Here is a 13,094-nt window from a genome sequence, read left to right as displayed (position 1 = left end):
CATAGATACCTGCCACCTCCCTCCTTAGCACATGCTGGCCATTATTCTTTTGATAAGAGGTGTGACTAATGTTATGGTGACTAGAACCTGCACTGGAATTTGAGTAGGGACTCCTTTTTGCTCTGTGGTTGTCATTGTCCTGTCAGGGGCAGTGTTTGCTCCTAGTTGTACGACTAGGATCCCCCAGATCTCTTTCTGAGTTGTGTTACTTATCTGTGGTGTGAGGTAGGTGGGATTGGAGCACTTCTGCTAGGAGAGGAGCCCCTGAGTATTCCTCTGCTGAAGCTGTTCACCTGTGGGTGTGCTCTGTTGTTTCACTTTCTACCTGTTGTGCAGGTTGACACTGTTGTTGGCACTGCTCTTGACCCCACCTTAACTATGGGTATACCAGCAGTTGGCCCTGATGGTTTTCACCAGGTCATCAGCACAAATTCACTGAGGTCAGGTCCCAGGGCTGCAGTAGTCATGCATCTGGGCCTGCTGTGAGATATATGGAGGCAGCGCAGACTCTGGCCTCATCTAACCCCCACATGTATGGTAGGAGCACATGTCATCCATTCAATATTCTACAGATGCTGAACTTACAAAGCCAGCCATGGAGGTGTAAATCTGTGGTTCTTTCAGCGGGGAGGAGAGATTTCGGCTCTTCTTCCTTAGGCCCCTGGGGCTCAGCTGTGGTTTCAGTCCCACCTCTGCATGTGGAAAACCAACTATAGACTGCTTTTGACATGTCAGGAGCAGGAGGAGAGTAGGGCAGCATTGGGGTGCATGAACCCACCCAAATAGGAGGCAGCCCAGGCAGAGATCAGGCATATGGAGTCACTCTGGTGGGATGGGGTGGGACAGTTGTCTGGGTGAGTGGGCCAGTCCAGGCAGGAGCCTTTTGTGGGGCCTGCAGAGGCAGGGGCCTGAATAGGGAAAAATGCTGCAATGGCACCCCTGCCTCTCCCTCACACATTACTTAACAATGGCGCTTAGACTCCACAGCCACCTGGGCCTCCTTCCAGAGCATTCCTGGTTGCAGTGCTCTGCTCTCCACACACTCCAGGCTGTTTCTGCACAGCCAACTGAAGTTCTCTCCTCAGGTGTCATCTCAAAACCTCTCATTCCAGTACCCAGCCCCTGCCTGTATCAGCAGTCATGCATCTCAGGCTGAAGTGAGCAGGGTGGTGGCAGGGATCATCTGTGTAGATCTCATTCTGTTCTGCCTGCTACAGACTGGCTGGTGTGTTCTTGTCCAAGCCTTAAAAACTCCTTTCTGGTCCCAGCTGGTCTCCCACTGGTTAGGGGACTCCCCAGGGTGTGAGAACCTCTCCTTCAGCTCCCTCCCAGAGGTGCAACTGCTTCTGCTTCTCTTATCTCTTTTTCTTTTTTCCCTTTGTCCTACCTAGTTATGTGGAGACCTCTCTTGTCCTTTCGGGTATTTGAATTCTTCTGCCAGTGTTCATTAGGTTTCCTGTAAGGATTGTTCCATTTTTAGATGTATACCTTATGTATTTGTGGGGAAAAGTGAGCTCCACATCCTCCTACTCTGTCATCTTGATCTCATTGCCACCACAGTTCTTATCCACATCTGAATATTCATTTCAAAAATACTAAGTAAAAATTGACAAAAGTAGTATATATAACAAATACAAATAAATTCCAATAGAAAACATGGCTGATACATTGTGTGTGTGCTTAATATTATAGAAATTACTAAGAGTTTGAGGTGTAGAGAAGAAGGGTTCATTTTCTTTTGTTTGTCCTTCCAATTAATTTGTCTTTACAATTCCTGTTGAATACTTAAAATGTCTTAAACATTGTTGGAAGTTGCTGGAGTTGGGAAAGTAAAAGGAGAACTTGGTTCACTCAAGAAGTACATCATCTTGTTGAGAAGCAGACAAGGAAGGAAATAAATGGCATTAATCCACAGTGAGCAGATCCATGATGGTGGTGTAATGGTGTCAGAAGAATCATGGGGGAGGGAACCCAGCTGAACTGAGGGTTTCAGAGGAGGTACTGTCTAAAAATGAGAATTAGTTATTGAAATTAAAAGTTGAATATTTGCCTTGCCATGATGTTAAGAACAGAGATGATATGTACAAAATACTAAAAGAATAATTAGTACTGGAAGCATTCAACAAATGGTTTCCATCATCATTATCATTATCATTATTATTTAATTTTTAACTTGATGAAGAAATGAGGTAAGGGCATTTTAGACATAGACTCTGTGTTTCCTAAGCAAGGAAAGTATGGGAGAATTCTGTGTGTTTGTGGAATTTGGCAAATACTTCAATATGAACAGGGAGCAGGGCACCTTTTATACAAGTGAAAATCGATGAAGATAGTGAGATGGCAATGCCCAGATGAAGAAATGCCTTGTTCCATGCTATGGAACAGCATTCTAAAGAAACGTGCAAACTGTGCTAATATCAAACATCATGAATAGCATTTATTAAGTACTCATTATGCCGACTGCTGTGTTAACAATACAATAGCAGCATTTCTACCTTTTGGGTTCTAGGACAAATAATTTTGTGTGCATAAGCATTTCAATTGTGGGCCAAGCTAAACAGTATTACTGAATTTTTACTGTGTTTGACCCCAAATTAAATCTTGTCAAAAAGGACATATTACAGTTAGATAACATAAAATATTTATTAAATCTTAAATACATATTAAAATATTATCTGGAATTAATAATTTTGAATGAGAATATACTTTTTATTGTCTATTAATTTAAAAATATGTGGTTTTATTAAACTTTTTGAGAAAAGGAAATAACAAAAAGCATTGTATAATAAAACATTAACTTCAGATTTCCAGACTATTCCAGGTCTGGATATGAAACTGTCTTTGGCTGGAAGGCCTCAAAATTGCTGAAACTGTGTCACCTAAGCTACAGGAAAAATAAGCCAAAGAGTTATAAATTATAAATATACTGTTGTCTGCTTCTGTTTCCATTTGCTCTGGTGACACGTCAGCATTCATCAAGACTTACAAAAGCCTCTTGAGATCCCCAAACTTTTGGTCAAGATACATAGATCTATACTCTTCATTGACATTTGGCATCTTACCATTTCTTTTCTCACTATGGGGACATCTGTAATATTTTTGATGCCACGGAAGGGTATTTGGTGCTCATATTTACCAAAGCTTCACTGATGGTACCTATGAAAGGTGTCAGAATATCCTTTTTGCTTTTCAGTGCTGTCTGCAGGAAGTGCACTATCTCTTTCTTTTAGTGTGGAATCCTCTGGCACAACCTTTAACATTGCTGAACTGGCTAGTATGGTCTAAGTTGTTGACATCATTTTCTGAAATCTCTCTTTCCCATGAAAATCTCCATTTAAAATTAAGGCCTAGGTTATGGAATCTGAACCAAAAGTCAAGTTTTTAGTGATAGAGAGGAAGCTGTACCCACAGCTACCCATCCCCTCTGACTTGTTCCTACTTATTTTAATCCATACTTGTGCCTCTTCATGCTTGTTTTTTTTTTTTTAAATTTTCTCCAAGATATAACATAGAATCCTAGTGGGCCCACTAGAAGAATCCTTGGAAGCCATCTCAACTATATTCTTGTACCAGACCAACCAAAAGACTCTCATTTATTAGTAGAAAAATTCCAGAACTTCCGGAAGAAAAAAAGAAATGAAGAAGGGAGGATATGAACACTGAAATACACTTCTTGATGTTCCAAATCTTGGACAGACAGAATATTTTCATAGGAAAATAAATATAAAAAATTAGCAATTCATTCCTCTTGAAATCTCTAAGAGTGGAGAAAGAATTAGGAAGCATGCAAAGGAAATGGGGGAAAATGGGAGCAACAGGGGCAGTTGAGACTATGGAATCAGAGGGAGAGTAGCACTAACTAGAAGCAGTGCCAGATATGGGAACAACAACTTTCAGTGAGTCAGTCACTTGGTCAGTAAATCAGTCAAAGAAACACCAGTAGTTATGAAGGGATCATGTAGAAGCAGATGTAATATCAAATCTCCAATCTGGAATTTCACTAGCCAGCCTTGGGAAACTGTGCTGATATTAAATATTGACTTCTTTCTCTTAAACCTCAGAACAATATATATTTCTGCCTCCCTTCTGTGTACATGTTTGATCACCAGTGATCATGTGCTTGTATCTTAAAAGACATGCCTTTCAGATATGCATGTATATGTGTGGGAAGGGGGACATGATAGTGCAGGGGAGGAAGGGAGAGGAAGGGCCAGGAGAGAAAAGAGATAATTCTAACCCATCTTTTAGAAAAATCTCATCAGATATAATGTTGGAGAAGAGAATTTAAACCCAGGGTGTCACTTATATTGATTAAAATTTACTATTTGCTTTTAATTGTTCACATGGACTAAGTCTTTGTATTCCCAAATTGCAAGGATTTGAATATCCCACTATTTAAAATATTCCCAATTTTCTGTTTTTTAGGAAAAACGCTCAATGATTTTTAAAGAATTAGAGACTACTAAAAGTAAAACGATTATTTATCATGCAAAAATAAATCAACTGAATAAGGACTTAGAAGAAAAACAAAAGGAAAAGATTGTTTTTGATCGGACACTTGACTGTTTAAAGTAAGTACTTAAAATTTGTCAAAATATTAAGTGTTTAATATATCATTTATAAAGGAGATATCATCAAATTTCCATGTTTAAGATTTATGCTTAAATTAATTTATATTTTCTCTCATGCTTTGATGTGAAATATATTTGATAATTTATAAACATAATCATAAATTGCTATAATTTTTCATTACTCCTCTGGAATTATTTTGTTGTCTTTTTTTATTTTAATTTTTAATTTTTTTAGGGCCACACCCACGGCATATGGAAGTTCCCAGGCAAGTGGTCAAATCGGAGCTGTAGCTGCTAGCCTACACCACTGCCACAGCAGTGCGGGATCCAAGCTGTGTCTGTGACCTATACCACAGCTCACAGCATCACCGGATCCTTTGGGTTTGTTACCACTGAGCCACGGTGGGAACTTTTGGGATTATTCTTATTTAAATAACTGCAATGTTTCTCGAAGTATAAGAACTTTCATTCATTTTACTAAATTCGTGGTGTCTCCAACTAATTTTCAGTATTTCTCACTTACATGATATTGTTAATAATATGTTTTTTTCACCCAATCTTTTTTGATAACAGTTTTGAGGTGAGAGTTTAGACATAGATATTTTATAAAACTTCATGTGTTTATTTACATTTATTGTCCTTGAAAGCCACTCATACAGTGCCCTCATTGGTCTGGGGCATACCTGACAAAGGTTAGTAAGGTCTTTTCACTTTGAGAATGATCATGCTTTAAGAGTCTTAGTGTGTCCATAGACCCCCACTTAGAACCTACATATTCTTCCTTTACTCTATTTGGTTCTTATTTCCTATTTTGTAGTACACTGAAAATAGGATTGGGAGGACTGCTGAAGGAATATGCATTGGTCACTTTTTTGAATTTAATTTGAATTTAATTTGATTTAAATATAGAAGCCTAATCCAGCATTAGCAAAGTCATAACACTTGAGGGACAAAGTGTCAGAGAAAGTTATACACAATCTAATACCATGCATCTTAATGGAGTCGATTCAGTGAACTAAATGAGGGTTTGTTTAGCTATAACCACAGTGTAAAAGGTTACTTTCAAAATGATCATATAGCTTTATCAGAAGATTACTAAGTCAGATTCAGAATACCAGGTAAGAAAGCAAGGAGCCATGTTCTTTACTTTGAAAGATACATATCCATATTGTTTAATATCTGTAAGAATATTTGGGGGCTGAAAAGGATATGCCGAAAATTGTATAATTCACACTAAACAGAGATTTTAGAGGTGATGATTTCATCATCATTGAGATGATGAAATTTTTTTCTTTAGGACTCTTATCATTTCAATTCTTACATTTTCTTCCATCCTGTAGCTGGATTGTATTGCCCTTAAGGCAAGAACAGTCACCATGTCCCAGTGAATCAATTCACTCTCCAAAGTTAACCAAACTCTATCTTACCCTAGAAGAGGAGGAAAAGGATAGCTGACACTGTGGTATCATTTATAAATCCATTAATTAATACTCATAATGGACAATGTCAAGTAATATTTAAAGGTAACATTGATTGACTTGCCAGTGGGCCAGACATTTTGTGGACAATCTAAGCACCTTATCTTATCTGGTTCTCACAGTGAATTCTTAAATCATGTAATAACATTCCCACATGAATACCGAAGAATTAGAAGCTCAGGGAAATTAAATGATTGTTTGAAGATTGCACATCTAATTAGTGGTAGAGCTCCTCCAGCTTAGGTCTGTCCTGTTCCAAAGAGTGTGCACTTTCACCTGTGTGTACTGACTCTCTAAACTAGGACTAAAACATATGAACTGCACTAGAAATAATCTACCAATACTTTCACCTAGTGTCTATGTCAGTATCAGTGAATGCTTATATGGAACATCACATAAGAATCATGGATGATGATCATAGTGTGAATGATGAAGTGGAAAAAAACAAGGGCAAGGCAAATAAAAGGGAAGGACCTTATTCTATTTTGAAGGAGATGTACAATCTAAAAAATGTGACCAAAGGGTCAAGTTTCCAAATTTGCTGATAACAGCCAGAGTGGGGAGAGAAAAAAAGTGAGTACTTTGTGTTGAGCTGCTGAATCAAACAGAGCAAGTCAGAACTGGACTTGAACTCTGGTTTTTCTTTTACTAATTATCTTACACAAGCTAATTTTGCTGTGGTTTAGGTTTTTTTATCTGCAAATAGCTGTAATAATTATTCTTTCATAGGGTGGTTGTTTTAAATGAGATATTATATTCAAGGCACTTTAACATTTTAGCCCCTCAAAAATTTTAGTCCTGCTGCCTTTACAGCTAACTGTGCAAATGGTTCAATTTTCCATACCAGTAGAGATGAAAACAAATGTGGATAATATAAGATTGTGCTGAGGTTTTGTAGCTTTGCTTATTCTGGATTCTGAGTTAGGGATCAACTCTGGCAGTTATTTCTAAAGCATATTTATTTTTGCAGTAGTGTTTTAACCACTTTTTGATGCTTTTTCTACTGGTATAGTTCCTAATATAACTATCGATTTTACCATAAAATAATTTTACTTCTGGGTCAGGATGCACTTAGTTGCAAATGAAAGAATACATAAAGGCACATATGTACGTGCACACGCGTAGACGTGCGTGCACACACATTCAAACAACAGCTTAAACAATATAACAGGAGGCCTCTAGGTAGGGTTAATTTCAGGGTTGCTTGATTCAGCGACTCAACATAAGATGTTCATTTTTTGTTTCTCTCTCTCCACTCTATGTCAACAAATTTGAAAACATGATTCCTGGTTCACATTTAGTGAGTGTGAGCCTCTTATACATGAATTAAGTCTTTGCCTTTCATCTTCTTCGGCTATCTGAATATATATATGTGTGTGTGTGTGTGTGTGTGTGTGTGTGTGTTTACTGGTGAATAATTTGCTTAATATAATCAGAATGTACCCTTGAAGTTAGATGCTGCATGGAAGGGAAGTTCTTTTGGAATGACAGCAAAGTAGAGGCACGCTAGGTAGCCAATAGAATTCTCAAAATCTCCAGAGATTTTCTTCCACCTGGAACTACATTTAGATATAGCTCATGGAGGTAGGTCTATGGAAAGGACTAGGGAATTTTTCCAAGGCAATTCAGAGTTTTAAATATTGGTTGTTTTAAAATATGTCATAAATACATTTTAGAAAATTAAATGGGAATTGATTAGTGGCAAATGCAGTTCTTTTTCCATAGGAACCAATTTATAACCTTGAGAGAGAAAAAGGAACATGCACAAGCTGTGTTTGATCATCTCATAAGTGAGAAAAAAGCCTGTGAAGAAAGAATCTATGAGGAAGAACAGAGATTCAGGACCTTCTTTACCATGAGGCAAAAAACTCTGGCAAATATTAAGGTGAGTGTTATTTGTGGACTGTTTTAGAATGAAGGAACTATAGTGACAGTCAAATTAGCTATTTTGAGGCACTGAAGTAGCAAAGATGTTTAGATTTTTTAATAGAAATGTTAGCATAGTAAACACACAGCTTTTTATTTTTTTCTATTCTTTTAAGTAATGTATTCATATAGTATATAAATGCTCTATGCATTATTTTCAGTGCATTTTATGTGCACTCTCATTTTGTCATTGTACCTTATTTTGAAATCTACTGATGATAAGTTATATTTATTCCAGAGCCATTTTTTATATTTTTAATGGGAGATGTGAGAAAAGTTGCATTTTATTTCTGAATAAACATACTTTGAATCTTTACTAGCCACTTCTCTAAAAATGTAAGAATATTTCATGCTCTGTTCCTTTAAAAATGTTTGCATATGTTTTAACTGAACTGGAAACTTGTTAGAAACAGGGAGATTATATGATAAAATATGTCTTTTTAGATCTGAAGTTTTATTAAGTTTTATAAAGCTGTACATACTAAATTTTTTAATATGAAATATGACTAGATGATATACATTAAGCTAAGTAATCCATATCCCATTTTACATTTTGTAGTAGTTTTTGTCACGTTGAATTAAGATAATAAATATGATGTTTTTAAATATATTTATAGATATAACTATTTTAAAGACAGTGAAAATTGCTTCTCAGAAATAAAGACCTCTACTGCCTTTTATTAAAACTATTTCCTTAAAAAACTTTAAAAACTGTATGTAATATTATAATATACATTTATTAGATATTTTTGATCCTGATATTTATATCTTCAGTTATATACTCAGTATAGTCAGTTATTTTTCCTGTTATGTTTCAAAGACATTGCTAATACATTTTTTAAAAGATTATTTGGAGCAAATAGATATCAAATTGACATGTATGTGAGTGAATGAATGTGCCATCTCTTAATACTACTGCTGTGATTCCTCCTATAAGAAAATTATTAATAAAAGAACAATAATTTTATTAATAATGGCAAGTAATATTTTTGGCATTCCATTTTAAATATGGCCATTACATAGAAAAAGTGTGTGGGGCTTTTTGGTTTTGGGTTATTTTTTACTTAAAAATATGAAAATAATTAGTGCCATCTAGTGGCAATGGATGCAGCCTCTTCTTGGAGGAGTTCCCTGGAAATTTGATTGCCAGATCTCAGATATGTGGTGTATAAGTGAACTGGAGAAGCTTAGACTCAAATTCACCTTTCAAAACAAGAGATCTAAGTTACTTACTAACTTAAGCATCATTCCCCACCTCACATTTTATCACAGCAGTAGAATTAGTTGTTTGAATTCTACCACGTTTTCTACCTGTACTGGCACTGAGGACACAGTGGGATCTCAATAATCGTATATTGACTGGCATTTCAGCAGTTTAATGGAACGATAATAATTAGTGAAATGGAAAAATATGGTCAGCAGGAGAGAGATGAAGAAAAAATATCCCATATAAGTAGTCTCTCAGTAATTGAGAGCAGTCTCTTCATCCCTAAGCTATCTTTGCCTTCCCATTCCGAAGCACACCTACCCCCAGATATTTGGACACATCACATGGTTTCAGGGTTTTTTCTGAGCATCAGTATCTATCTGAACTTGTTTTTTTGTTCATTCATTTTTACTTGTTTTTTTTTCTGCCTACCTCCTGCTATAATAATATGACAATGTATTTTTCATGAGGACAGGAAATTCTTTGCCATATTCCTTTCTGTAACCTAAAAGCTCAGAACTCTTCCTGGCATAAGAGCAGCACTCAGTAAATACTCAATGACTGAATGATTAAATGGATGAACATATGCTTTCTTAGGTCATTTTGCTGTCCACATGCATGATTTTGGCTAAAAGCAAGAGCATTTTACAGATATTTTCTATACTGCACCAGACTGATACTTGAACAGATACTCATGTTGAATGCAGAAGCTGAATCACTCTCTCTTTTATCTTCTCTCCTTGATAATACATAAGAAATGTGCCATCTATTCTGTTCCTTCTAACTGAAAATGGTTAAATTGTCTCTCTTTTTAGCAATTTCTCAATAATGCCTCTCAAATAACCTTTAATGTATAGGAAATTGTCTCTTAGCAGCACTTGGATAGCTCTTTGTTATGCATTCACTTTATATGATCAGAAGCAAAGAGTTTGAACAGGAAAAGTTTAAAGATTGATACAGCTCATCATCAGTGACACTGTCTATGATTATGATCAGTTATTAGTGTTAAAGGGTGGGAAGACAATGTAATTCCTCATAGAAAACCTATTCTTATCCCTACTTAGAAATTAGATGAGATAAAAATTATAAATATGTATATAATATAAAGCATTCAAAGAGAAAACAAGCATTATTAAACTCATTATAAATATGGTGTTATTAATCTGAGGTGTCCCCTCCAGACAAAAGAATTTGTCACAGTTATGGATCATCAAAAGTAATTACTTATAAAAAATTTATAAAAGCCACAATTGAATTATTTGAGGATGCAAGAAAACAGACCATAGAGTTGGAAATATGAACAGCTAATAAGCTAACTTAAGAAATACATAAACTTCAGAGAGCATGCAGTGTGGTTCTGGAATCAAATTCAGTCTTTTTCAGTAATAAATTCCATTTCAGATGTTTAAATGATAGATTCCTTGGATGTCATTGAATTTTTATTAACTGCTTTATAATTTACAAATGCAAATTGCTTAAGATTAAAATTTCTATACAGCATATTTGCAGAGTACTATAGCTCCATGTACTGATCTTTCTCTTTGCTTCTGGAAATATCCAAACAAAACTGGAATTTAAGGCATTTTAATCTATCATGAGCCATTCTCAGAAGCCCAGTGTCTTTCCTATGTCCTGTGCGAGGACCTCTCTTTGGTGTTCTTTCAGTAGTCTTGCTCCCCTCCATGTAATATGATATGAGTGAACTACAGTAGATCTGTGGCAGACAGAAGAGCAATTTCCAGATTAGGTACTAACAGAGGCAGTATCCTAGTACTTTGTAATTTATTAGTATTTCCTTTGCTTTATATTTCCCACTCTCAGGAAATACCTCTTCCCTGTCTGTTGCTATTTCAAGTTTGGTGATCAAATCATTTCTTGACCCTTTCATGTGGTAAATTGTTAGCTTAATACAAAGGCATTGATTCACTAACTTGGACAGACAGCTGCAGAAGTAGTATAAATCAGAAACAAATTTAATCTGAGGTAATTTTAAAGATGGATACAATTTTAAAAATTATTCTTCTATTGGCCACTCACTATTTCTTCATTTACACAATTAGTTTATGAGTGCTTGCTACTGTTTTTGGGACACTTAATGCTGAATGACCAAAATTCTGGCTTCAATTTGAAAATATAATCACCAGGAAGATGGGAGATGTGAAAAATAGACTTGAATATAGGGACAACACTCAAAATACAAACAATAAATTGTGTTCCTGGCCCACTGACCTGATACATTAGCTACTATTATAAATAAAAAAAATATGTATTCTTTGGTCTTTTTAAAAAAAAATGTATTGGAATATGGCATTTCCAGCATTTAGTATTACCCTAAGAAAAGCAAATAGGAAACTGTCAGCACTCAGCTGACTTTTCAGGCTTGAGAAGGCATACAATTTTAAGAATTCCAGTACCGCCTGCATACCCATGCAGTGAGCTCAGGGCTGAACATGCAAAGAGGAGAGCCCAGTCCATGCCTTTCACTCAAATAAAAAGAATAAAAAATTCCATCTCAGAAGGGAACAAGAAGTATGGAACAGATATATCCATAGAGAAGGTGTGAGAAAGTCATAGAATCCTTAGCAGGGCTAATAAATGAAGTAGCAAGTCAGTAAAGACTAGAAGAAGTGACTGCATCTTCAAATGTGAGTATAACAACACAAGACTTCCAGAAACATAAAAAAAATCAAGAAAACATGATACCATTAAAGGAACACAATAATTTCCCAGTAACTGACCTCAAAGAAATGGAGATTTACAATTTGCCTGATACAGAATTTAATATAATTGTTTTAAGGAAGATCAGTGAACTACCAGAAAACACAGAATGACAGTTCAATGAAATCAGGAAAACAAACACACAAATGAAACAAGACAGACATTTAACAGAGAGATAGAAATTTTAAAAATAGAACAAAATAGATATTCTAAAACTGAAGAATACCTTGAGTAAAATGGGGAAAAAAGCAACAGAGCATCAATAGCAGCCTTGACTAAGCAGAAGAAAGAGTCTGTGACATAGGAGATAAGTCATTTGAAATTATTCAGTAAAAGAGAAGAACAAAGGAAAACGAATGACAGAGAATGAAGAAAGATTATGTGAACTATGGGTTACCATCAAGACAAACAATCAGTGCATTATTGGAGTACCAGCAGGAGAGGGAGAAAGGAGCAGAAATCTTATTAGAAGACAGAATAAAAGAGCAAGACTCATCTATATGTTGCCTACAAGAGATTCACTTCAGATTTAAAGACACACGTAGGCTGACAGGAAGGGATAAAAAAAATATTCCATACAAATGGAATCCAAAAAGAGAATAGGGGTAGTTACATATGACAAAGTAGACTTTCAGTAAAAACTGTAACAAGGGGCAAATAGGTTATTATGTAATAATAAAGGGGGAAGTTCATCAAAAGGCTATAATAGTTTTAAATATGCATGTACCTAATATCAAATCACCTAGGTATATTGAGCAAGTACTATCAGACATAAAGAGAGAAGTAGAGAACAATACAATAATAGTAGGGGATGTTAATACCTCACTTTCAAAGTGGATAAATCCATAATAAAACATAAACTTGAACTACACTTTAGACCAAAGCAGACATATATAGAATATTACATCCTACAGCAACAATGACATATTCTTCTTAAGTGAACACAGCATATTCTCCAGGAAAGATCACAAACTAGGTCACAAAACAAGTTATAACAAATTTCAGAAGGTTGAAATATACCAATTATCTTTTTCAAACATAGATGTATCAAACTGGAAACTAACAACAGGAGGAAACTAGAAAATTCACAAATATGTGGAGCTTAACATACTTCAAACCAACCAGTGAGTCAGAGAATAAATCAAAAAGGAAATTAAGAAGTATCTGGAAACGCAGAGTTCTCTGGTGGCCTAG

The 13,094-nt window shown here is 35.6% G+C and overlaps 1 protein-coding gene across 1 annotated transcript in view; it reads left to right on the top strand.

Annotated features, from left to right (window-relative positions):
• CCDC178 (coiled-coil domain containing 178) overlaps window positions 1–13,094 on the top strand; it is a 425,098-nt gene that overhangs the window by 150,594 nt on the left and 261,410 nt on the right. The window contains exons 16-17 of the mRNA XM_047791472.1: window positions 4,426–4,571; window positions 7,775–7,934. Of these exons, the coding sequence (XP_047647428.1) occupies window positions 4,426–4,571; window positions 7,775–7,934 (306 nt within the window). The remainder of the gene's footprint in view (window positions 1–4,425; window positions 4,572–7,774; window positions 7,935–13,094) is intronic.

The sequence above is a fragment of the Phacochoerus africanus genome, chromosome 8 (genome assembly GCF_016906955.1).
Source record: "Phacochoerus africanus isolate WHEZ1 chromosome 8, ROS_Pafr_v1, whole genome shotgun sequence".
NCBI classification, from domain to species: domain Eukaryota; kingdom Metazoa; phylum Chordata; class Mammalia; order Artiodactyla; family Suidae; genus Phacochoerus; species Phacochoerus africanus.
This window is presented reverse-complemented; position numbering and strand designations above follow the sequence as displayed.